The 24,263-nt window shown below is 36.3% G+C and overlaps 1 protein-coding gene across 5 annotated transcripts in view; it reads right to left on the bottom strand.

The window, feature by feature from the left end:
* The window catches only part of TSGA10 (testis specific 10), a 131,133-nt gene that overhangs the window by 20,570 nt on the left and 86,300 nt on the right, over positions 1-24,263 (bottom strand). For all 5 annotated transcript variants that reach the window (XR_004385049.1, XM_032877857.1, XM_032877859.1 and 2 more), the window contains one exon: positions 4,761-4,970. Coding sequence is in view for 4 of the 5 variants with exons in the window: in XM_032877857.1 (XP_032733748.1) it covers positions 4,761-4,970 (210 nt within the window). In the remaining variant the exon portion in view is untranslated. The remainder of the gene's footprint in view (positions 1-4,760; positions 4,971-24,263) is intronic.

Raw genomic sequence — 24,263 nt, 5'->3', positions numbered from 1 at the left:
ATAGTAAGCTACAAACAAATGGTACTGAAACAATTGGACACCCATAGGCAAAAAAATGAAGCTTGATGTAAACCTCACACCTTATGTAGAAACTGACTCAAAATGGATCAGGCATTAAATGTGAAACATAAAACTATAACATTTTTAGAATAAAAACTAGGAAAAACCTTTAGGATTGAGAGCTATGCAAAGAATTTTTAGACTTAAAACCAAAAGCACAATCCATAAAAGGAAACTGATAAACTGCACACTACCCAAACTTAAACTTTGCTCTTAGAAAGATGCTGATAAGAAGATGAAAACACAAGCTACATACTGGGAGAAAATACCTACAAACCACGTATCTGATAAATAACCAGTATCTAAGATATATAAAAAATGCTTACTATTCAACATTTAAAAAGTAAATAATTCATTGAAAACATGGGCAAAAGATACAGAGAGCTGTTTCACCAAAGAAGATATATAAATGGCAAATAATCATATAAAAATATGGTCTGCTTCATTAATTTAGGAAAATGCAACTAGACAATGATATAGCACTACACCTATATCAGGATGGTCAAAATAAAAAATAGTGACACCACCAACTATGGACAAAGATGTGGAAAAACTGATCACTCACACATTGTTGGTGGGAATGCAAAACGGTATAGACTGGGGGAAACAGTTTGTCACTTTTTTAAAAAATGAATTATGCAACTACCATATAATCCAAAAGCTGCATTTCTGGGCATTTAATGAGAAATGAAGACAAGTTTCACACAAAAACATGTAGACAATGTTTACAATGGTTTCATTTGTATGATCTAAAAACTAGAAATAACCCAGGTATTCAATGCATGAATGGTTAAACAAACTGTGTTACACCCAAAGCACAGAATACTGCTTAACAACGAAAAGGAATGAACTACTAATACACGCAACAACCTAGATGACTCTCCAGAGAATTATGCTGAGTGAAAAAATCCAAGCCCCAAAAGTTACATACCATATGATTCCATTTATGTAACATTCTTGAAGTGATAAAATTAGAGAAAGGAAGACTAGATTAGTGGTTGCTATGCATTAAGGGGGTGGGTGGGGATAGAAGGGAAGAAGACAGGGCTACAAAAGTGCAACATGATGTATCCTTGATGGAAATGTTCCATATCTTGCCTGATTCAATGTCAACATCCTGCTTGTGATGTTATACAATAATTTTACAAGAGGTTATAATTGGGCAGACAAGGTAAATGATACTTTGTATTATTTCTTACAATTGCATGTGAATCTATAATTATCTCAAAATCAAAATTTAATTTACAAAATTATTTGATTGTAGCCTATACACGTAGCTGAGGAAATACAAATGTAAATAAGATGGTCCCTGCACTTGAAACTATAGCTTAAAATGGTGGTAAACATATATACATAAATAACTAACTTTTAAGGCAAAAAATTTATGTCAGGAGTATTTTAAAATACAGTTAGACTTAGCCTGACCACTTCACAACCACTAGGATAGCTATTATCAAGAACAGGGAAAGAAAAAGCTAAAATATAATAAATGTTGGCAAGGATATAGAGAAACTGGAACCTGTGTGTGCTGTTGTTGGGAATGTAAAATGATACAGTCATTGTAGAAAACAGTACAAAATTCCCTCAAAAAATTAAAAATAGAATTGCCATATGATCCAGAAATCCAGCTTCTGCGTATAAATCCAAAAGAACTGAAAGGCCTTGAAGAGCTATTTGTAAACTCATTCATAGCAGCATTATTCACAATAGCTAAAACATGGAATCAACCCAAGCGTCTATGATGAATAAATTTTTTAAAATGTAGTATATTGAGGAATTAACTGAGGATTTTGGAGGGGTGAGAGGTTGGGTGAGCTTGGTGGTGAGTATTGTGGAGGGCACATACTGCATGGAGCACTGGGTGTGGTGCATAAACAATGAATTCTGGAACAATGAAAAGAAATTTAAAAAATAAATAAAAATTAAAAAAAAAGAAAAAATGTAGTATATTCATACAATGGAATATTATTCAGCCTTAAAAAGATAGAAATTCTGTAATACAACACTGATAAACCTTGAGGACATCACGCTAAGTGTAAAAAGCAGTCACAAAAGACAAATACTATATAAATCCACTTACATGAGATACTTAGAGTAGTAAAAACCATAAAGAGAGAAAGTATAATGATGGTTTCCAGGGGCTGGGGAAAGGGGAAAATAAGGAGTTATTGTTTAATAGATATAGTTTCAGATTTACAAGATGAAATGAGTTATGATGGTGAAGGCTGCACAACAATGTGAATATATTTAATACCAATGAACTGTACACTTAAAAATGGTTAAAATAGAAAAGGTTATGCAATATGTATTTTAAAATAAAAGAAAAAATAGAAAAAAATACTTTGAGAGTAGTAAGCTACAAAACTTGAAGTAAACATCCTTAATGGTTAAAAATTCATATAAATCACTTTCAAGTTTATATATTGTACTTCTACGGGTAATGAATTTAAGGCTTAAAGAAAACTACTGGTACCACTACTGGTATATACCCTACTCGGTCATGGTGTATTATTATCTTAATAAGCTTTGAGATATTTTTGGCATTTCATCTTAATATTGTTTCATTTGCAATGACATGTATTACTTTTCCAATTTGAAAACAGCAAGTAAAAAAATATTTTTAAAGAAAAAATTGATTTTTTGAATTTTTACAGTGAAAATATATTCATGAGTTACTTCCATCATTAAAAAATTCTTGTTAAAATAAGAAAAATAATTTAAAGGAAGACTCAGAAAATCCTTGCATATACCACTTCATTAATAAAATATTAACAGTGGATTCTTATAGAAATCAACAGACTCATGATTCTTAAATGCATCATATCCTCCTAGCGAATAGTAGACTAACAAAATTTAAAAACTGGAAATGTAAAGACCAAAATTTGTTGACTTTTTAAAAAGTTTTAAAATTCCAGTTAGTTAACATTCAGTGTAATATTAGTTTCAGGTGAATGGGATAGTGATTCAACATTTCCATACAACACCCAGGGCTCATCACAATAAGTGCACTCTTCAATCCCCATTATCTATTTAACCCATCCCCTCACTACCTCCCTTCTGGTAACCATCAGTTTGTTCTCTACAGTTAAGAGTCTGTTTCTTAGTTTGCCTTTTTCTTTTTTTTTTTTCCCTTTGCTCATCTGTTTTGTTTCTTAAATTCCACATATGAGTGAAATCATATTGTATTTGTCTTTCTCTGACTTATTTTACTTAGCATAATGCTCTCTAGCTCTATACATGTCATTGCAAATGGCAAAATTCCATTCTTTTTTTATGGCTGAGTAATATCCCATTGTATATATATTCCACATCTTTATCCATTCATCCATTGGAGGACACTTGGGCTGTTGCCATGATTTGGCTGAGACACATATGGGGGTGCATATATCCCTTTGATTTTTTTTATTATTTGGGTAAATTCAATTACCCTGTGCAACTTGTATACATATTCCTTTAGAATCCAGGCTCCAGTGATCTCTCCAAATACAACTCTAGCCACTTTCACCTGTGCATGCCATTGTAAATCACGTACTATTCACTCGAGAATTCATTTATAACTCCATACCATCGTCTATGTTGTTCTCTCTGAATAGGATGCCTCCTCTCTTTTGAGCTCAGTAGTACATCCTTGTGAAGTTCTCCCTGACACACATAGACTGATAAGGAATTCCCTCTCTCAAACCTTGAATATTTTTTATTAGTATAACATTCATACCAAACAATTTGTATCTCAATACTGGGAGGTCCTCAAGAGCAAGGACCTTTTTCTTTTTCTCTTTTTCTTTTTTTTCCCTTTCCTTTCCTTTATTCTTTCCCTTCCCTTTTCCTTTCCCTTCCTTTCTTTTCTTCTTTCTTTCTTCCTTTCTTTCTCTCTTCTATTTTTTTTGAGTATATATGACACATGATGTTACATTAGCTTCAAGTGTATAATATAGTGGTTCATCAACTCTATTATGTTAGACTATGATTAGTAGCTACCACCTGTCATCATGCTATCCTATTACAATACCACTAACTACATTCCCTATGCTATACTTTTTATCACCATGACTTATTTATTCCATTGCTGGAAGCCTGTATCTCTCACTCTCCTTCACCCATTTTGCCCACGCCCACTCCCAACCCTTCCCTTCTGGCAACCATCACTTTGTTCTCTGTATTTATGGGTTGGATTATTCATTTGTTTTATTTTATAGATTCTACATATAAGTGAAATCATTTGGTATTTGTCTTTTTCTGATATATTTCACTTAGCATAATATCCACTGGGTCCTACCCTGTTTTGAACATTATGTTCACAGTGGCAAGCACAATGTCAGTATATACAATCAAATGAATTATAGCTTAAAAGAACCCACCCAGTTAAATAAATTTAGCCTAAAAGAATACCATTAAAGTTATAATTTAGCTGAATAAACCCCAACTTCACAGTTCTTTGCTGATTGCTATGTTAATGTGTTTTATAATTCTTCTGGCTAAAAGTAAACGTTACATACTTAAAGAAAAAGTTTCTGTTACTTTCTTTAATTGTTGTAATACAGCTGTCAACAATTTATATTCTGGACTTTAGAAATAAAATCTAAAGTTTATAGACATGGTTTGTGTAATATTTTATAAGAAAGAGTTTGATTTTCTAAAATTGTAGTAACTTTATAATAACAATAGTATTTCAAAAAACCATTTAAAAATGTATTACATACCATTTCTATTTCTTGATCTTTGGCAACCAGCTGTCGATTAAGAAGTTCTTTGCTTGAGTCAAGTTTAATACAAAGTTCCCTTGTGGAAGATAAATCTGCAAGGGCAGACACTTTTTCAAACTGAACCTTCTGAAGTTCCTCTTCCATCTTTACAACAGATTTGTGTAAGGTAGAAATCTGGGACTTATAAGACCTTTCTGCATTTAAGTGCTGCAAGGACAAAATTATTATTTTATATATCTACATACATATATATACATTTTTTTAATTTGAAAAAACTAAAACGTGGAAAAGTAGGGAAAATCTTTGATGGTACACTTTGATTATAAGGAACTTTATATAATATAGGTGGTAATAGTATATACAAAAACACCCTGGGAAAGACAAATTTGACTTTCAAATGTCTGTGTATAAAATCCATGAGCAAGCTGGTCAACTGGTCATTATTTTAATGTGTTTAGTAAACAACTTCCACCCTCATAAAAGTCTCAACCTGAAAGTTAGTTGAGATACATACATGTTTGGTCTGCAGTTCTATTTTTACCACAGTTTCAATTATTCTATAAGATAAACATTATTGTTGTTAAAGATAAAACGTTAGCCAACACTGTTTCACTCACAATACCCATTTTCCAAATCTTAAATGGCATGTTCACCTAAATCAAAATATCATAAAATGAGGACTGATATCTCTCTGGTACTTACTAATAACTCTAAGGGAAAAAGACTCTAGACTAGAATAAATTAAGGATTAATCCACATTATGGGAAATAAGAGCATGTTTTAAAAATTGCACGATAAGATTCAAGTTACATAAATGCTTTTAAAAGTTCAGGATAATACCACCCTATTTTTTGTTTCAGAGAAATATCTTACATAAGTACACTGCCACCTACAGAGAAGTTTTTGCTATTATGTGAAGCTGACAGAACTGAGAGACAAAGAAATTTTCCTGCTTTTAAGAGTACAAAACACAAAAAAAATTGCTCCTAGAAGTTACTTGGCCACAATTCTGCCCCCTTTCCTTCCTCACTCATTCTTCAAACAACCTTCTATCCATCTACCCACCCATCCATCTATCCGTCCATTTCATATTTTTTAGTATATTCTATGTTCCAGCCGATGTGCTTAGATGCATATCCAGTAATAACCAAAATAGTCTCTGTTCTCATGACACTTCCAGACTATGAGGGAGCCATACATCAGTCAAATAATCACACAAATGACTATATAAATACACATTAACCAAATACTTCTAGAGAAAAAAAGTATATAACAAAGTAAAGTGATCCAGACTAAGAGGGTCAGAGAAGTCAGGAAAGCCTTCTCCAAGTAAATGACACATGAGTTGAGATCTGAATGGTGTGTAGATAGATATACAGTGTGGGTTGGGGAAGGTGGTTTTTCAAACTGAAGGAATGCTAAATTCAAAGACCCCAGAGGGAATGTGTTGAGGGAGGGAAAATGACGTGCTCCAAAAACAAGGAGAAAACTTGTTTGGCTAGAACTCAAGAGACCACAGAGAAGAGTGATAGCATATGCATTTGAAAAGGTATTAAAAAACTCACAAGACAGAGCCTGATAAGCTGGGTTAAAATTTAGGTCTTTATCTATGAAAAAAAGAGGGAGGTAATAGGATCAGTTTTGTGCCTTGAAAAGATAATACTGGATATTTCAGGTTCTAGTGAGATAGCTGATTAATCTAAGAGGAAAACCTTTTGGTAAAATAGAAAACAAAATTTTATAATTCACAGCTGAGCTTGCAGGAAAGAAAAATAAATTTTCATATTTGCCAAAGACAAAGATAAAACAAATTCAGAACAGGAAGAAATTGAGAAGGCCTGAAGCTAAAAGTTGGGAGTAGGAAGACCCAGTGACAGTGAAAGGCTTGTGTTTAAACACTGAATCAAGGACAGGAGAAAAGAAGTTAGGACTACTGGATAATTGGAACTAGGTCCAATTCATAATCTGGAACACTTGAAAAGAGGTTCCAGAGGAAAAATCCACTCACCCTCACAGAGATACAACTGAAAGTTTATCTTCTCCTACTCTCTAAGTAGGGAAAAAAATGTATTCTGTAAGAAACCTTAGGTCTAACTTCATTCAGTTTTGGAGTCTGACTGCACAGTACTGACTACCAATTCTAAACTTTAACATAAAGTTTGTCCCATCCCAATGATAACACAGAATCCCTTTGTAGAAGCAAACCCATATTCCTGGCCATGAAAGATTCTGCAGGAAAGTTCTCCTTTAAAGGAGCTTACAAACTTGGGGTGACTTAATCCACCATGAGTGAGAGTGGGAGCAACATAACACATAGCAGGAACAGAACTCTAGAACTTCAAGTTATTAAACAAGATATTTTAGAAGACATGAAAAATATGCTTATAAGTATTAAGGACATTAAAGAAGAAACTGCAAAGAATGAGACTTAGGACAAAACAGGAAAATTTGAAGAAGAGCCAATAGAACTTCTGGAAAGAAGAGAAAAGCAGTCAAGAAAATGAAAAATATAATGAATGCATCAACAAACAGACTAGTACAGCTGAAGAGGGAAGAAGGAACTAGAAGAGAGATCACAGCACAGAGAGATAAACATATGGAAACTATAATAAAAATATTAACAAGCATTTAGACTAGGAGATCCAACAAGCATATTATAAAAGTTGAGAGAAACAGTAGAGTGAATTTAAAGGTGGTAATATTCAAATAAATAATATTTGAAAATTTCCAGACCTACCAAAAGTATTAATACTCTGATAAATGGCAAAACCAAAACCCCTCCTTTTGATAAACCCCAAAACAATACCTAGACATATATAGTCAAACTACAAAGAGAAAAAGAAGACCGTAAAAGAAAACAATGGCAAAAGAAGACTTAAAAAGAAAAACAATTAGAATGAGAACAGACTTCTCAATAAATTTTTTTTTAAGTTATGAAAGGAAAATAACCCACAACCCAGAATTCTATACTCAGCTAAACTAATACTCAAGAATAAGGGTAAAATAAATTGATTTTCAGGCAAAGACTGAGAAAATTAACTCATAAATCAAAGAAAGGAAGTAGTCTCAAGAAAGAAATTAAATGTAGAAGTAAGAAATAGAATGCAAGGGGCACCTGGGTGGCTCAGTGGGTTGAGCCTCTGCCTTCGGCTCAGGTCATGATCTCAGGGTCCTGGGATCGAGCCCCGCATCAGGCTCTGTGCTCAGCATGGAGCCTGCTTCCTCCTCTCTCTCTGCCTGCCTCTCTGCCTACTTGTGATCTCTGTCTGTCAAATAAATAAATAAAATTTAAAAATTTAAAAAAAAAATAGAATGCAAGAAGCAATGTTGAAAAATTTTGTAGACAAATAAGTGGATACAAATAAGCATTGACTGAAAGAATAAGAACAGGAGTAGTGATTTATTTTTAATGCTATAAAAAGCCAATGTGAATATAAGAGTATGCAATTATATTATAACAGATTGGGGTTGTGTAAGGGGGGAGGTAGAGAATAAGAAAACACATTCATTAGTAAGCAGGATATTGTGTTCAATATTCAAATATTCTTAGGACCACATATTTTTTAGGAGGAGAGTTGGAAATACTAATAATAGACTTTTTAAAATATGCATATTACAGATTTAACTTTTAAAAGACTAGGTTGAAAATGTATAACTTCCAAACCAATAAGTAGCCGAGGTAGAAAGTGGGTAAAGAAACAAATATATAAAAGATAAAGGAAAGAAAGATAAAAGAATCAGGAAAAGAATAAAGTATAAATACAAAAAATGGAAATAATAAACATAAATGAGTCAGCAATTCAAACACAAATGGTAAACTTACTAGTTAATAGAAAGATATTCTAAGAATTTTTTTAAAATTAGAATATGTGATGTTTATTAGAGACAGCTGAAAAGGATTAAGAAAAGATATATTATACTTCTGTTTCCAGCCTTGATAGAAAAACTGAGACTGAACTTATCCTCCCACTGTTAACAAGTGTAAAACTAGGAAGGAAGGAAAGAAGGGAAAGGAAAAGAAAGGAAAGGAAATAGGAAGAAGGAAAGGTGGGGGGATTGCGTCTAGATATTGAACAATAGGCACCATAGGGTTGTGATCTCTGAGAGAAGGAAAACAAACAAGATGAGCACTATGATCATTCCAGCTTTCTGTCAGGAGACGATTTTCCAGTCTTCAGAGAAAGAAACTTCAGTCAGAGCACAGTTGATTTGTTGATTTGCAGAGGAGACAGAAATAAGCACCTGAAATATGTGGGATAGGGTTCCAGAAATGAAGGGTCTACACACACAAAAAAAGACAACCAGAAATTTGCCTAGGAGTCTCCTTGAGTCTGTTGCTGAATACTAAGCCATGAATATGTATTGTGAAACTCCAAAAGGCTAGGAAAGAAAACCAGAGAGCTCTAAAATAACCAAAACCACAGCTGATACACAGTTGGAAAAATCCTATGTTCGAACCTGCCAAAGTAGAGTCCTTAATGAACACCCCAGGTTGGGCATTTAATAGAGAACACAGAAAGGTCACACCATAGTGGTAAGATTAAAATAGTATTACAGAAAAGGCTACTTTAAGCCTGCCCCATCAAAGTTTAAAGACAATCACAAAAGTATCAGTTTATTTGCAAGTAATTTAACAACCTGCCAGAACAAATACAACACTCTTAAAAGGAAGGCACAAAGTCTAAAATTCAACAAAGTAAAATTCCCAGTCTCCAGAACCCAATTGAAAAAATACCAGACAGGGGCATCTGGGTGGCTCAGTGGGTTAAGCGTCTGCCTTCAACTCAGGTTGTGATATCTTGGTCCTGAGATCGAGCCCTGCATTGGGCTCCCTGCTCAGCGGGGTGTCTGCTTCTCTCTCCCTTTGCCCCTCCCACCACCCCACCCTTGCTCATGGCTCATGCTCTCTCTCAAATAAATAAACAAAATATTTAAAAAAGAAATACCAGATATGTAGGGGTGCCTGGGTGGCTCAGTGGGTTAAAGCCTCTGTCTTCAGCTCGGGTCATAATCCCAGGGTCCTGGGATTGAGCCCTGCATTGGGCTCTCTGCTCAGAAGGAGCCTGCTTCCCCATCTCTCTCTCTGCCTGCCTCTCTGCCTACTTGTGATCTGTTAAATAAATAAATAAATAAAATCTTTAAAAAAATTACCAGATATGTAAAGATGTAGAAATGTAACCTATAGCAGGACAAAAATTAGTCAATATAAGTGGATGCAAAACTGACAAAGATGATGGTAATTGGAAACAGTCAACAAAACTAAAAGAGAACCTACAGAAGGGAAAGAGATATTTGCAAATGTCTTATCAGATAAAGGGCTAGTATACAAAATCTATAAAGAACTTATCAAACTCAACATGCAAAATAATAATTATAATAATGTGAAGCATAACAAATAACATGGAGAACATGGGGAGATGGAGAGGAGAAGGGAGTTGAGGGAAATTGGAAGGGGAGATGAACCATGAGAGACTATGGACTATGAAAAACAATCTGAGGGTTTTGAAGGGGCGGGGGATGGGAGGTCGGGGGAGCCAGGTGATGGGTATTATAGAGGGCACGTATTACACGGAGCACTGGGTGTGTTGCATAAGTAATGAATTCTGTTACAGTGAAAAGAAAAAAAAAAAGTAAAAAAAAAAATAATAATCCCAGTCAAGTAATGGGCAGACGACATGAACAGACATTGCACCAAAGAAGACATACAAATGGTCAACAGACACACGAAAAAATGCTCTACATCACTTGGCATCAGGGAAATACAAATACAATACAAATACAAATACAAATACAAATACAATCAACACTACAGTGAGGTACCACCTCACACCAGTCAGAATGGCTTAAATTAACAAGTCAGGAAATAACAGCTAGCTGTTGGCAAGGATGTGGAAAAAGGCGAACCCTCTTACACTGTTGATGGGAATGCAAACTGGGGAATACAACTGCTCTGGAAAACAGTATGGAGAGTCCTCAAAAAGTTAAAAATATCACTACCCTAAGATCCAGCAATTGCACTACTAGGTATTTACCCAAAGAATACAAACATAGTGATTCTAAGGGTCACAGGTACTACAATGTTTATAGCAGTGATGTCCACAATAGCCTAACTATGGTAAGAGCCCAGATGTCCCTCGGGAGATGAATGGATAAAGAAGATGTGGTGTGTATATACATATACAATGGAATATATGTATATACAATCGGCCATCAAAAAGAATGAAATCTTGCTATTTTGCAATGACATGGATGGAACTAGAGGGTATTATGCTAAGTGAAATAAGTCAATCAGAGAAAGACAACTCATATGATTTCACTCATATGTGAAATTTAAGAAACAAAACAGATGAACATAGGTGAAGGGAGGGAAAAATAAAATAAAATGAAATCAGAGAGGGAGATAAACCATAAGAGACTCTTAACTATAGGAAACAAACTGAAGTACTGGGAAGGGATATGGGTAGGGGTATGGGGTAACTGGGTGATGGGCATTAAGGAGGGCACTTGATGTAAGGAGCACTGAGTTTTATATGCAGCTGATGAATCACTAAACTCTACTTCTGAAACTAATAACAACACATTATATGTTAATGAATTGATTTTAAGTAAAATGTAAAAAACAGCTATTATCCATGATACAAGAGTCTGAATTACTTTGTTGGCACAAACAACTAGAAAATTTGACAAAATATAGGAAGGAAAACTCGTTTTCATACCATGCATAGCAATTAGCAGAGAATTCTGATCTCTAAGGGAAAGAAAACAAACAAAGTAAATACAGTTCCAGTAGCATCTTGCTTACATACGAATTCTGGACCATTAGGAAAAGGAACCAGTCCGGTTACCTCAATGAGTTCAAAAGACAATTATCAGCCTTCAGGAAGCTGAAGTGTTTAGAATTTGTGGAGCAGAGCACCAGAGAGAAGGGAGCTAAGCAAAGACAGAGTTCCAGAAATCTGCACATACATGGGTGAAATTGTGAAGCCAAAGAACAATTTCCTAGAAAAGAACAATAACCAAGAAAACTGGGCCAGGCAATTCCTACATCTGATATTGGACCAGGGAGTATATCATCATCCAGAGTGGAGACACTTTGATATGTCATTGACTATACAAGGCATTCAATAGAAAACTCTATCGAGAATCACACCTTAGTGGTAGGGATAAGTTAGCCCTAGAATAAAGACTATTCTAGAGCTAACCTGAAGAACTTATAAATAATCCTTGAAAAGATAAAGTGAAAGTCAAGTAACTTAGTTTGGCAAGATAAGATATATCCAACAATTTCAAAATCCAGTTCTCAAGGATAGGAAATTAACAAAAGCCAGAATACAATCAGGATTTACTAAATGGGGCCAGAAGTAGGAAGATGAGATCTATAATCAAAAGAAAAATCAGTCATGGTGCGCCTAGGTGGATCAGTCAATTAGGCATCTGCCTTTAGCTCAGGTCATGATTCCAAGGTCCTGGGATCAAGCCCTGCGTTGACCCTGGGGTCAATCTCTGCTCAGCAGAAAGTCTACTTCTCCCTCTCTCTCTGCCTGCTGTTCCCCTTGCTTGTGCTCACTCTCTCTATATCTCTCTCTGATAAATAAATAAAATCTTAAAAGAAGAGAGAGAGAAAAATCAATCAACACAGAATCAAATGTGGAAGATATAATGAAATTAGCAAACAAGGACACTGAAATAGCTCTTATAAATGCACTCAATAGGCTCAAGGATTTAGAGGGAAAAATAATGAGGAAAAAATGGACTTCTTGAAGATGAAAATATAATCCACAAAGTAAAAATTTCACTGAATGGAATTAATAGCATATTATACATGTCAGAGGAAAAAAATCACTAGATTTGAAGACACAAAAATGGCAACAATCCAAAATGAAGCAAAAAGAAAAAAAGACCAGAAGAAAAATGTAGTGTTCATGATTTGTGGAATAATATCAAGTATCTAATGTACTTTGGAGTTCCAGGAAAATATGAGAGAGAGAGAAAGTGAGAAACCAAAAATATTTGAAGAAATAATGGCCAAATATTTTCTGAATTTGATGAAATAATGGAGTATTACAGACACAAGGAAAACAACATAATTTCAACTGTGCAAAGTGCTATTGCTGAAAACTAGTGATAAATAGAAAAAAATTAAAAATAGCCAGAGTAACTCAGGTCATGATCTCAGGGTCGTGAGATCGAGCCCTGTATTGGGCTGGATCCAGACTCAGTGTGGAGTCTGCTTGAGATTCTTTCTATCCTTTTCCCTCTCCCTCTGCTTCTCCCACTGCTAATATGCTCTCTTTCTAAAATAAATAAAATATTCAAACAATAAAAATAAAAATAGCCAGAGTAAACAAAAAGAAAGAAAAAAGGAACATTTTAGAGAACTAAAGATAAACTTGACTTCAGATTTCTCTCCAGAAATATAAGAATATTAGGAATAATAAGAATATAAGGAAAAGAGAAAGAGAAAACCAAGAAAGAGAGACAACTATAGAGAACTGAAGGTTACCAAAAGGGAGGTGGGGGAGATGGGTTAAATAGGTGATGGGGATTAAGGAGTGTACTTGATGAGCACCAGGTGTCGCATAGAAGAATTGAATCTCTATATCATACACCTAAACCTAATATTACACAGTCTGTTAACTAACTGGAATTTAAATAAAAACTTTAAGAAAAAAGAAACAACAATGCTAAAATGCTAAAAAAAAATTTCTACCAACTTAGAATTCTCAATTCTCTATCCAGCAAATATCTTCTTCAGGAATGAAGGTGAAACAAACACTTTTTAATGCAAATAAGACCCGAGTTTAATGTCAACAAACTGCAAGAAATGTTTAAAGGAAATTCTTCTAGCAAAAAGAAAATAATAGTAGATGAAAACTTGGATCCAACCAAAGGAATGAAAAGCATAAAAAATAGTAAATATGTGGGTGAATTTTAAAAAGCCATTCATTCATCACATATTTTAATTTCTTTAAAGTGAAATAATGAATTTAAAGTGAAAATAATAAAAACACTACGGAATACACAATAGATGAAGAAGTAGGATAGATGAAGAAGTAGGATAAATGATGGGAGGGAAGAAATAGGGAAGAAATAAAAGTGTACTATGTAGTAATATGTTATTTGAAGACAGACTATGACAATAAAAAATGCATGGTATATACTCTTAGAGCAATAAATAAAACAAAAAATGATGTATAGTTTATATGAGCATAATAGAGATAGAATGGAATATTTAAAGCTCCCTATAAATAAAGGCAGGCAAGATGATTCAGGCACAAAATACCCTGGAACACTCCAAGGCCATACCTGCATTGGCTCCAAAAACCTTGACAAGGTGCCCCAACTATGAAGCACCCAAGAACTCCCCAACTTGCACCCACTTCAGGTTGAGCCATCATATCATAAGGTCCTCTGTTTAGAGAGCTCTGGGTCTCCCTCAGACTTGAAGCCACTTCAGCTTCAGCTGTCCTGCCAGAGAGCCCTCTGTGTAGGGAACCCAGGACCCCTCAGGGTTCCACCCACCTCAGCTTCTGCTGTCCAACCAAGATGCCCTCTGTGCAGAGAATCCAAGGACAGCCCCAACCCATGCCCACTTTAGCTCCATCCATCCCATCAGTATCAGCACTGAGTGTCCCAGATCCCCTAGCCCATTCAGCCACAGCTCCAGCCAGCCAGAAAAATTCACCAGGCACAGTCTACACAGAGAAAGATCACACACAAGAACATTCCATCGAGTTTATGAAAAGTAGCTATTCTGCCTAATTCATACAAACAAACACAGAAAGGCAAGGAAAATTAAGACAGAGGAATATGCTCCAGATAAAAGAAAGAGATAAACCTTAAAAGAAGAACAGAATGAAATGGGAGATAACCAATCTATCTGATAAAAAGATCAAAGTAATGATCATAAACATACTCACTGGACTAGAGAGAAGACTGGATGAACTCAGTAAGAACTTCAGCAAAGAAACAGAAAATATAAAAAAGAACCAATTAGTGTTGAAAAATACAATAACCAAAATGAAAAAATACACTAGAAGGAATTAACAATAGACTGGAGGGCACAGAAGAATGAATCAGCAATGTGGAAGACAGGGTAATGGAAAGCACCCAAGCAAAACAGAAAAAAAAATTAAAAATGAAGATGGGGCGCCTGGGTGGCTCGGTGGTTTAAGCCACTGCCTTCGGCTCAGTTCATGATCTCAGGGTCCTGGGATTGAGCCCCGCATCGGGCTCAATAATGAGGAAGCAGCATGCTTCCCCCCCACCCCCACAACCTGCCCCTCTGCCTGCTTGTGATATCTGTCAAATAAATAAAGTCTTTTAAAAAGGAAGATAGGTTAAAGGATCTCTTAGATAACATCAGGTGAACAAATAATCCCATTATAGGAATTGCAGAGGAAATGAGAGGAAGAAAAGGGTAGAAAGCATTTTAAAGAAATAATAGCTGAAAACTTCCCTAACTTTGGGAAGGAAATAGACATCCAAGTTCAGGAATCACAGAGAGTTCCAAACAACATGAACCCAGTGAGGTTCATATCATGACATAGTTAAAATGTCAAAGATAAAAGATAAAAAATTTTAAAAGCAGCAAGAGAGAACCAATTACTTATATAAAAGGCAAACTCCAAGGTGTTACCAGCTGATTTTTCAGCAGAAACTTTGCAGAAGAGAGCAGAATGATATATTCAAAGTGCCAAAAGAAAAAAAAGAAACAAAACCCTACAACAAAGAACTCTCTACCCAGCAAGGTTATCATTCAGAATTGAAGGAGGGATAAAGAGTTTCTGAGACATACAAAAGTTAAAGTAGTTCATCATCACTAAGCCAGCCTTACAAGAAAAGTTAAAGGGCCTTTGTTAAGTAGAAAAGGCCATAATTATGCCCACTCTCACCACTCTTGTTCAACATAGTATTAGAAGTCCTGGCAACAGCAATCAGACAACAAAGAGGAAATAAAAGGTATTCAAATTGGCAATGAAGAAGTCAAACTCTCTCTCTTCACAGATGACATGATACTTTATATGGAAAACCCAAAAGACTCCACCCCCAAACTACTAGAACTCATACAGCAATTCAGTAATGTGGTAGGATACAAAATCAATGTACAGGAATCAGTTGCTTTCTTATACATTAACAATAAAAATACAGAAAGGGAAACTAAAAAATCAATTGCATTTGCTATAGCACCAAGAACCATAAGATACCTGGGAATAAGCCTAACCAAAGAGGTAAAGGATCTATACTCAAGGAACTACAGAACACTCTTGAAAGAAACTGAAGAAGACACAAAAAGATGGAAGACCATTCCATGCTCATGGATCGGAAGAATAAACATTGTTAAAATGTCTATACTGCCTAGAGCAATCTATACTTTCAATGCAATTCCAATCAAAATTCCACCAGCATTTTTCAAAGACCTGGAGCAAACAATCCTAAAATTTGTATGGAATCAGAAGAGACCCAGAATTGCTAAGGAAATGTTGAAAAAGAAAACAAAACTGGGGGCATCATGCTGCCTGATTTCAAGCTTTACTAAAAGCTGTGATCACCAAGACAGGATGGTACTGGCACAAAAACAGACACATAGACCAGTGGAACAGAGTAGAGAGCCCAGATATGGACCCTCAACTCTATGGTCAAATAATCTTCGACAAAGTAGGAAAAAATATCCAGTGGAAAAAAGATAGTCTCTTCAATAAATGGTGCTGGGAAAATTGGACAGCTATGTGTAGAAGAATGGAACTCGACCATTCTCTTACACCATACACAAAGATAAACTTGAAATGGATATAAAAGACCTCAATATGAGGCAGGAATTCATCAGAATCCTAGAGGAGAACATAGGCAGTAACCTCTTCGATATCAGCCACAGCAACTTATTTTAAGATATGTCTCCAAAGGCAAAGGAAACAAAAGCAAAAATGAATTTTTGGGACTTCGCCAAGATCAAAAGCTTCTGCACAGCAAAGGAAATGGTTAAAACAAAGAGGCAGCCCACAGAACGGGAGAAGATATTCGCAAATGACAATAAAAGGGCTGATATCCAGGATCTATAAAGAACTCCTCAAACTCAACATACACAAAACAGATAATCATGTCAAAAAATGGGCAGAAGACATGAACAGACACTTCTCCAATGAAGACATACAAATGGCTACTAGACACATGCCATCATGCCATCATCACAAGCCATCAGGGAGATTCAAATCAAAACCACATTGAGATACCACCTTACACCAGTTAGAATGGCCAAAAATAAAAAGACAGTAAATAATGTGTGTTGGAGAGGATGTGGAGAAAGGGGAATCTTCTTACACTGTTGGTGGGAATGCAAGTTGGTACAGCCACTTTGGAAAACAGTGTGGAGATTCCTTGAGAAATTAAAAATAGAGCTTCCCTATGACCCTGCAATTGCACTACTGGGTATTTACCCCAAAGATACAGATATAGTGAAAAGAAGGGTCATCTTTTCCCCCAATGTTCATAGCAGCAATGGCCACAGTCGCCAATCTGTGGAAAGAACCAAGATGCCCTTCAATGGACGAATGGATAAGGAAGATGTGGTCCATATATACTATGGAGTATTATGCTTCCATCAGAAAGGATGAATACCCAACTTTTATAGCAGTATGGACAGGACTGGAAGAGATTATGCTGAGTGAAATAAGTCAAGCAGAGAGAGCCAATTATCATATGGTTTTGCTTATTTGTGGGGCATAAGGAATAACACGGAGGACATAGGGAGCTTGAGGGGAGAAGGGAGTTGGGGGAAATTGGAGGGGGAGACAAACTATGAGAGACTGTAGACTCTGAGAAACAATCTGAGGGATTTGGAGGGGAAGGGGGTGATAGGTTGGGTGAACCTGGTGGTGGGTATTAGAGAGGGCACATATTGCATGGAGCACAGGGTGTTTTGCATAAACAATGAATTCTGGAACACTGAAAAGAAATTTTAAAAAATAGAAGTAAAAAAAGGCCATAATTATAAGAAAATTATGAAAGGAAAAAATATCATGAGTAAAAGCAAATATACAGTAAGGTTAATAGATCAGTCACTTATAAAGCTAGTATGAAAGTTAAAAGGCAAAAGAAGTAAAATCAATTATATCTTAAAAAATTAGTTAAGGAAAATCACAAAATAAAAATATGTAAAACATGACAACAAATTCATAATATATGAATATGGAAGGAAGGAGAGAGTAAAGATAAAGTTCTTTTAGAATGCATTAGAAGTTAAGTGACCATCAATTTAATACAGACTATTATATACTTACAGTGTTATATAGAACATCATGGTAACCACAAACCAAAAACCTATAATACACGAAAAAATAAAGGAAAGGAAAGACAAGCATAATACCAATCATAAGGAAAAGGAGCAAAAGAAGAAAAAACAGACAAGAACTACAAGACAACAAAAAAACAATGAACAAAAGGGCAGTAAGTACATACCTATCAATAATTACTTTAAATGTAAATGGTCTGAGTACTCCAATCAAAAGACAATATTAACAATAATAACCTGGTTATTGAGGTTAATGAGGTACATACCTCATTAATCTGTAAGGCAGATAAACAAAATCTGACAATGACATAATTGCAGACAAATCCCCATGAAACAGATACAAAGATCCACAACAAAATATTATAATTTAACAGTTTCTTTAAAATGTTAGCAATCTAATCATTTATTTTAAAGTTCTAGCAATATAAAAATTTACTTATAAAGTAATGTATCATGAACAACTGGTATTTATTCCAGGAATAGATTTTTTAAAATCAATCAATGTAGTGAGGGAGGAGTCAAGATGGCGGAGAAGTAGCAGGCTGATATTACCTCAGGTAGCGGGAGATCAGCTAGATAGCTTATCTAAAGATTGCAAACACCTAAAAATCCAATGGGAGATCGAAGAGAAGAAGAACAGCAATTCTAGAAACAGAAAATCAACCACTTTCTGAAAGGTAGGACTGGCGGAGAAGTGAATCCAAAGCTACGGGAAGATAGACCGCGGGGGGAGGGGCCGGCTCCTGGCAAGCAGCGGAGCAACGGAGCACAAAATCAGGATTTTTAAACGTCTGTTCCGCTGAGGGACATCGCTCCAGAGGCTAAACCGGGGGGAAGCCCACGTGGGGTCAGCGTGGCCTCAGATCCCGCAGGGTCACAGAAGGATCGGGGGTGTCTGAGTGTCGCAGAGCTTACACGTATTAGAACGGGTAAGCCGGCTACAGAGACAGAGCCGAGGAGTGAGCTCTAAGCTCGGAGTTACCTTGAACGGGTCGCAGGCTCAGTCAGCTCGGAGCACGGCCGGAGGCCAGGGTGACGGGAGTAATTGGGCGCTGTTCTCTGAGGGCGCACTGAGGAGTGGGGTCCTGGGCTCTCGGCTCCTCCGGGCTGGAGACTGGGAGGCCGCCATCTTCATTCCCGTCCTCCGGACTCTACGGAAAGCGCTCAGGGAACAAAAGCTCCCGAAAGCAAACCCGAGTGGATTACTCAGCCCGGCCCCTGGTAAGGGTGGTGCACCTCTGCCTGGGGCAAAGACACTTGAGAATCACTACAACAGGCCCCTCCCCCAGAAGATCAACAAGAAACCCAGCCAGGACCAAGTTCACCTACCAAGGAGTGCAGTTTCAATACCAAGGAGAGCCGCGGAATTCCAGAGGAGGAGAAAGCAAAGCACAGAACTCATGGCTTTCTCCCCATGATTCTTTAGCCTTGCAGTTAATTTAATTTTTATTCTTTTTCAAATTTTTTTCTCTTCTTCTGCTAATTTTTTTTAACTTTTACCCTTTTCTTTTTTAAAGTTTTTTTTACTAGTTTATCTAATACATATATATTTTTTTTCCTTTTTATATTTTTTCTTTATTGGTTTTCTTTTTTTAGTTGTTTCTTTCTTTTTTTTTTTTTTTCCTTTCTGAACTTCTTTTTATCCCTTTCTCCCCCCTCACGATTTGGTATCTCTTCTGATTTGGCTAAAGCATATTATCCTGGGGTTGTTCCACCCTTTTAGTATGTTACTTGCTCCTTCATATACTCTTACCTGGACAAAATGACAAGGCGGAAAAATTCACCACAAAAAAAAGAACAAGAGGCAGTACCAAAGGCTAGGGACCTAATCAATACAGACATTGGTAATATGTCAGATCTAGAGTTCAGAATGACGATTCTCAAGGTTCTAGCCGGGCTCAAAAAAGGCATGGAAGATATTAGAGAAACCCTCTCGGGAGATATAAAAGCCCTTTCTGGAGAAATAAAAGAACTAAAATCTAACCAAGTTGAAATCAAAAAAGCTATTAATGAGGGCAATCAAAAATGGAGGCTCTCACTGCTAGGATAAATGAGGCAGAAGAAAGAATTAGCGATATAGAAGACCAACTGACAGAGAATAAAGAAGCTGAGCAAAAGAGGGACAAACAGCTACTGGACCACGAGGGCAGAATTCGAGAGATAAGTGACACCATAAGACGAAACAACATTAGAATAATTGGGATTCCAGAAGAAGAAGAAAGAGAGAGGGGAGCAGAAGGTATATTGGAGAGAATTATTGGAGAGAATTTCCCCAATATGGTGAAGGGAACAAGCATCAAAATCCAGAAGGTTCAGAGAACCCCCCTCAAAATCAATAAGAATAGGTCCACACCCCATCACCTAATAGTAAAATTTCAAGTCTTAGTGACAAAGAGAAAATCCTGAAAGCAGCCCGGGAAAAGAAGGCTGTAACATACAATGGTAAAAATATTAGATTGGCAGCAGACTTATCCACAGAGACCTGGCAGGCCAGAAAGAGCTGGCATGATATATTCAGAGCACTAAACGAGAAAAACATGCAGCCAAGAATACTATATCCAGCTAGATATAGTAGGATAGTATAGTATAGATAGTATAGTATAGATAGTATAGTATAGTATAGTATAGTATAGATAGTATAGTATAGTATAGTATCCAGCTAGGCTATCATTGAAAACAGAAGGAGAGATTAAAAGCTTATAGGACAAACAAAAACTGAAAGAATTTGCAAACACCAAACCAGCTCTACAGGAAATATTGAAAGGGGTCCTCTAAGCAAAGAGAGAGCCTAAAAGTAGTAGATCAGAAAGGAACAGAGACAATATACAATAACAGTCACCTTACAGGCAATACAATGGCACTAAATTCATATCTCTCAAAAGTTACCCTGAATGTTAATGGGCTAAATGCCCCAATCAAAAGACACAGGGTATCAGAATGGATAAAAAAACAAAACCCATCTATATGTTGCCTACAAGAAACTCATTTGAAACCCGAAGACACCTCCAGATTTAAAGCGAGGGGGTGGAAAACAATTTACCATGCTAACGGACATCAGAAGAAAGCAGGAGTGGCAATCCTCATATCAGATCAATTAGATTTTAAGCCAAAGACTATAATAAGAGATGAGGAAGGACACTATATCATACTCAAAGGATCTGTCCAACAAGAAGATCTAACAATTTTAAATATCTATGCCTCTAACGTGGGAGCAGCCAACTATATAAACCAATTAATAACAAAATCAAAGAAACACATCCACAATAATACAATAATAGTAGGGGACTTTAACACTCCCCTCACTGAAATGGACAGATCATCCAAGCAAAAGATCAACAAGGAAAAAAAGGCCTTAAGTGACACACTGGACCAGATGGACATCACAGATATATTCAGAACATTTCATCCCAAAGCAACAGAACACACATCTTCTCTAGTGCACATGGAACATTCTCCAGAATAGATCACATCCTCGGTCCTAAATCAGGTCTCAACCGGTATCAAAAGATTGGGATCATTCCCTGCATATTTTCAGACCACAATGCTCTGAAGCTAGAACTCAATCACAAGAGGAAATTTGGAAAGAACCCAAATACATGGAGACTAAACAGCATCCTTCTAAAGAATGAATGGGTCAACCAGGAAATTAAAGAAGAATTGAAAAAAGTCATGGAAACAAATGATAATGAAAACACAACGGTTCAAAATCTGTGGGACACAACAAAGGCAGTCCTGAGAGGAATATATATAGCGGTACAAGCCTTTCTCTTGAAACAAGAAAGGTCTCAGGTACACAACCTACCCCTACACCTAAAGGAGCTGAAGAAAGAACAAGAAAGAAACCCTAAACCCAGCAGGAAAAGAGAAATCATAAAGATCAGAGCAGAAATCAATGAAACAGAAACCAAAAAAACAATAGAACAAATCAATGAAACTAGGAGCTCGTTCTTTGAAAGAATTAATAAGATTGATAAACCCCTGGCCAGACTTATCAAAAAGAAAAGAGAAAGGACCCAAATAAATAAAATCACGAATGAAAGAGGAGAGATCACAACTAACACCAAAGAAATACAGACAATTATAAGAACATACTATGAGCAACTCTACGCCAACAAATTTGACAATCTGGAAGAAATGGATGCATTCCTAGAGACATATAAACTACCACAACTGAACCAGGAAGAAATAGAAAGCCTGAACAGACCCATAACCACTAAGGAGATTGAAACAGTCATCAAAAATCTCCAAACAAACAAAAGCCCAGGGCCAGACGGCTTCCCGGGGGAATTCTACCAAACATTTAAAGAAGAACTAATTCCTATTCTCCTGAAACTGTTCCAAAAAATAGAAATGGAAGGAAAACTTCCACACTCATTTTATGAGGCCAGCATCACCTTGATCCCAAAACCAGACAAGGATCCCATCAAAAAAGAGAACTACAGACCAATATCCTTGATGAACACAGATGCAAAAATTCTCACCAAATTACCAGCCAATAGGATTCAACGGTACATTAAAGGATTATTCACCACGACCAAGTGGGATTTATTCCAGGGCTGCAAGGTTGGTTCAACATCCGCAAATCAATCAATGTGATACAACACATTAATAAAAGAAAGAACAGGAACCATATGATACTCTCCAGAGATGCTGAAAAAGCATTTGACAAAGTACAGCATCCCTTCCTGATCAAAACTCTTCAAAGTGTAGGGATAGAGGGCACATACCTCAATATTATCAAAGCCATCTATGAAAAACCCACCGCAAATATCATTCTCAATGGAGAAAAACTGAAAGCTTTTCCGCTAAGGTCAGGAACACGGCAGGGATGTCCGTTATCACCACTGCTATTCAACATAGTACTAGAAGTCCTAGCCTCAGCAATCAGACAACAAAAGGAAATTAAAGGCATCCAAATCGGCAAAGAAGAAGTCAAACTATCACTCTTCGCAGATGATATGATACTATATGTGGAAAACCCAAAAGACTCCACTCCAAAACTGCCAGAACTTGTACAAGAATTCAGTAAAGTGTCAGGATATAAAATCAATGCACAGAAATCAGTTGCATTTCTCTACACCAACAACAAGACAGAAGAAAGAGAAATTAAGGAGTCTATCCCATTTACAATTGCACCCAAAACTATAAGATACCTAGGAATAAACCTAACCAAAGGGACTAAGAATCTACACACAGAAAACTATAAAGTACTCATGAAAGAAATTGAGGAAGACACAAAGAAATGGAAAAATGTTCCATGCTCCTGGATTGGAAGAATAAATATTGTGAAAATGTCTATGCTACCTAAAGCAATCTACACATTTAATGCAATTCCTCTCAAAGTACCATCCATTTTTTTCAAAGAAATGGAACAAATAATCCTAAAATTTATATGGAACCAGAAAAGACCTCGAATAGCCAAAGGAATATTGAAAAAGAAAGCCAAAGTCGGTGGCATCACAATTCAGGACTTCAAGCTCTAATACAAAGCTGTCATCATCAAGACAGCATGGTACTGGCACAAAAACAGACACATAGATCAATGGAACAGAATAGAGAGCCCAGAAATAGACCCTCAACTCTATGGTCAACTCATCTTCGACAAAGCAGGAAAGAATGTCCAATGGAAAAAAGACAGCCTCTTCAATAAATGGTGTTGGGAAAGTTGGACAGCCACATGCAGAAAAATGAAATTGGATCATTTCCTTACACCACACACGAAAATAGACTCAAAATGGATGAAGGACCTCAATGTGAGAAAGGAATCCATCAAAATCCTTGAGGAGAACACAGGCAGCAACCTCTTCGACCTCAGCCGCAGCAACATCTTCCTAGGAACATCGCCAAAGGCAAGGGAAGCAAGGGCAAAAATGAACTATTGGGATTTTATCAAGATCAAAAGCTTTTGCACAGCAAAGGAAACAGTGAACAAAACCAAAAGACAACTGACAGAATGAGAGAAGATATTTGCAAATGACATATCAGATAAAGGGCTAGTGTCCAGAATCTATAAAGAACTTAGCAAACTCAACACCCAAAGAACATATAATCCAGTCAAGAAATGGGCAGAAGACATGAACAGACATTTCTGCAAAGAAGACATCCAGATGGCCAACAGACACATGAAAAAGTGCTCCATATCACTCGGCATCAGGAAAATACAAATCACAACCACAATGAGATATCACCTCACACCAGTCAGAATGGCTAAA

Source organism: Lontra canadensis, unplaced genomic scaffold (genome assembly GCF_010015895.1).
Source record: "Lontra canadensis isolate GAN:19392208 unplaced genomic scaffold, GSC_riverotter_1.0 scaffold61, whole genome shotgun sequence".
NCBI classification, from domain to species: Eukaryota; Metazoa; Chordata; class Mammalia; order Carnivora; family Mustelidae; genus Lontra; species Lontra canadensis.
This window is presented reverse-complemented; position numbering and strand designations above follow the sequence as displayed.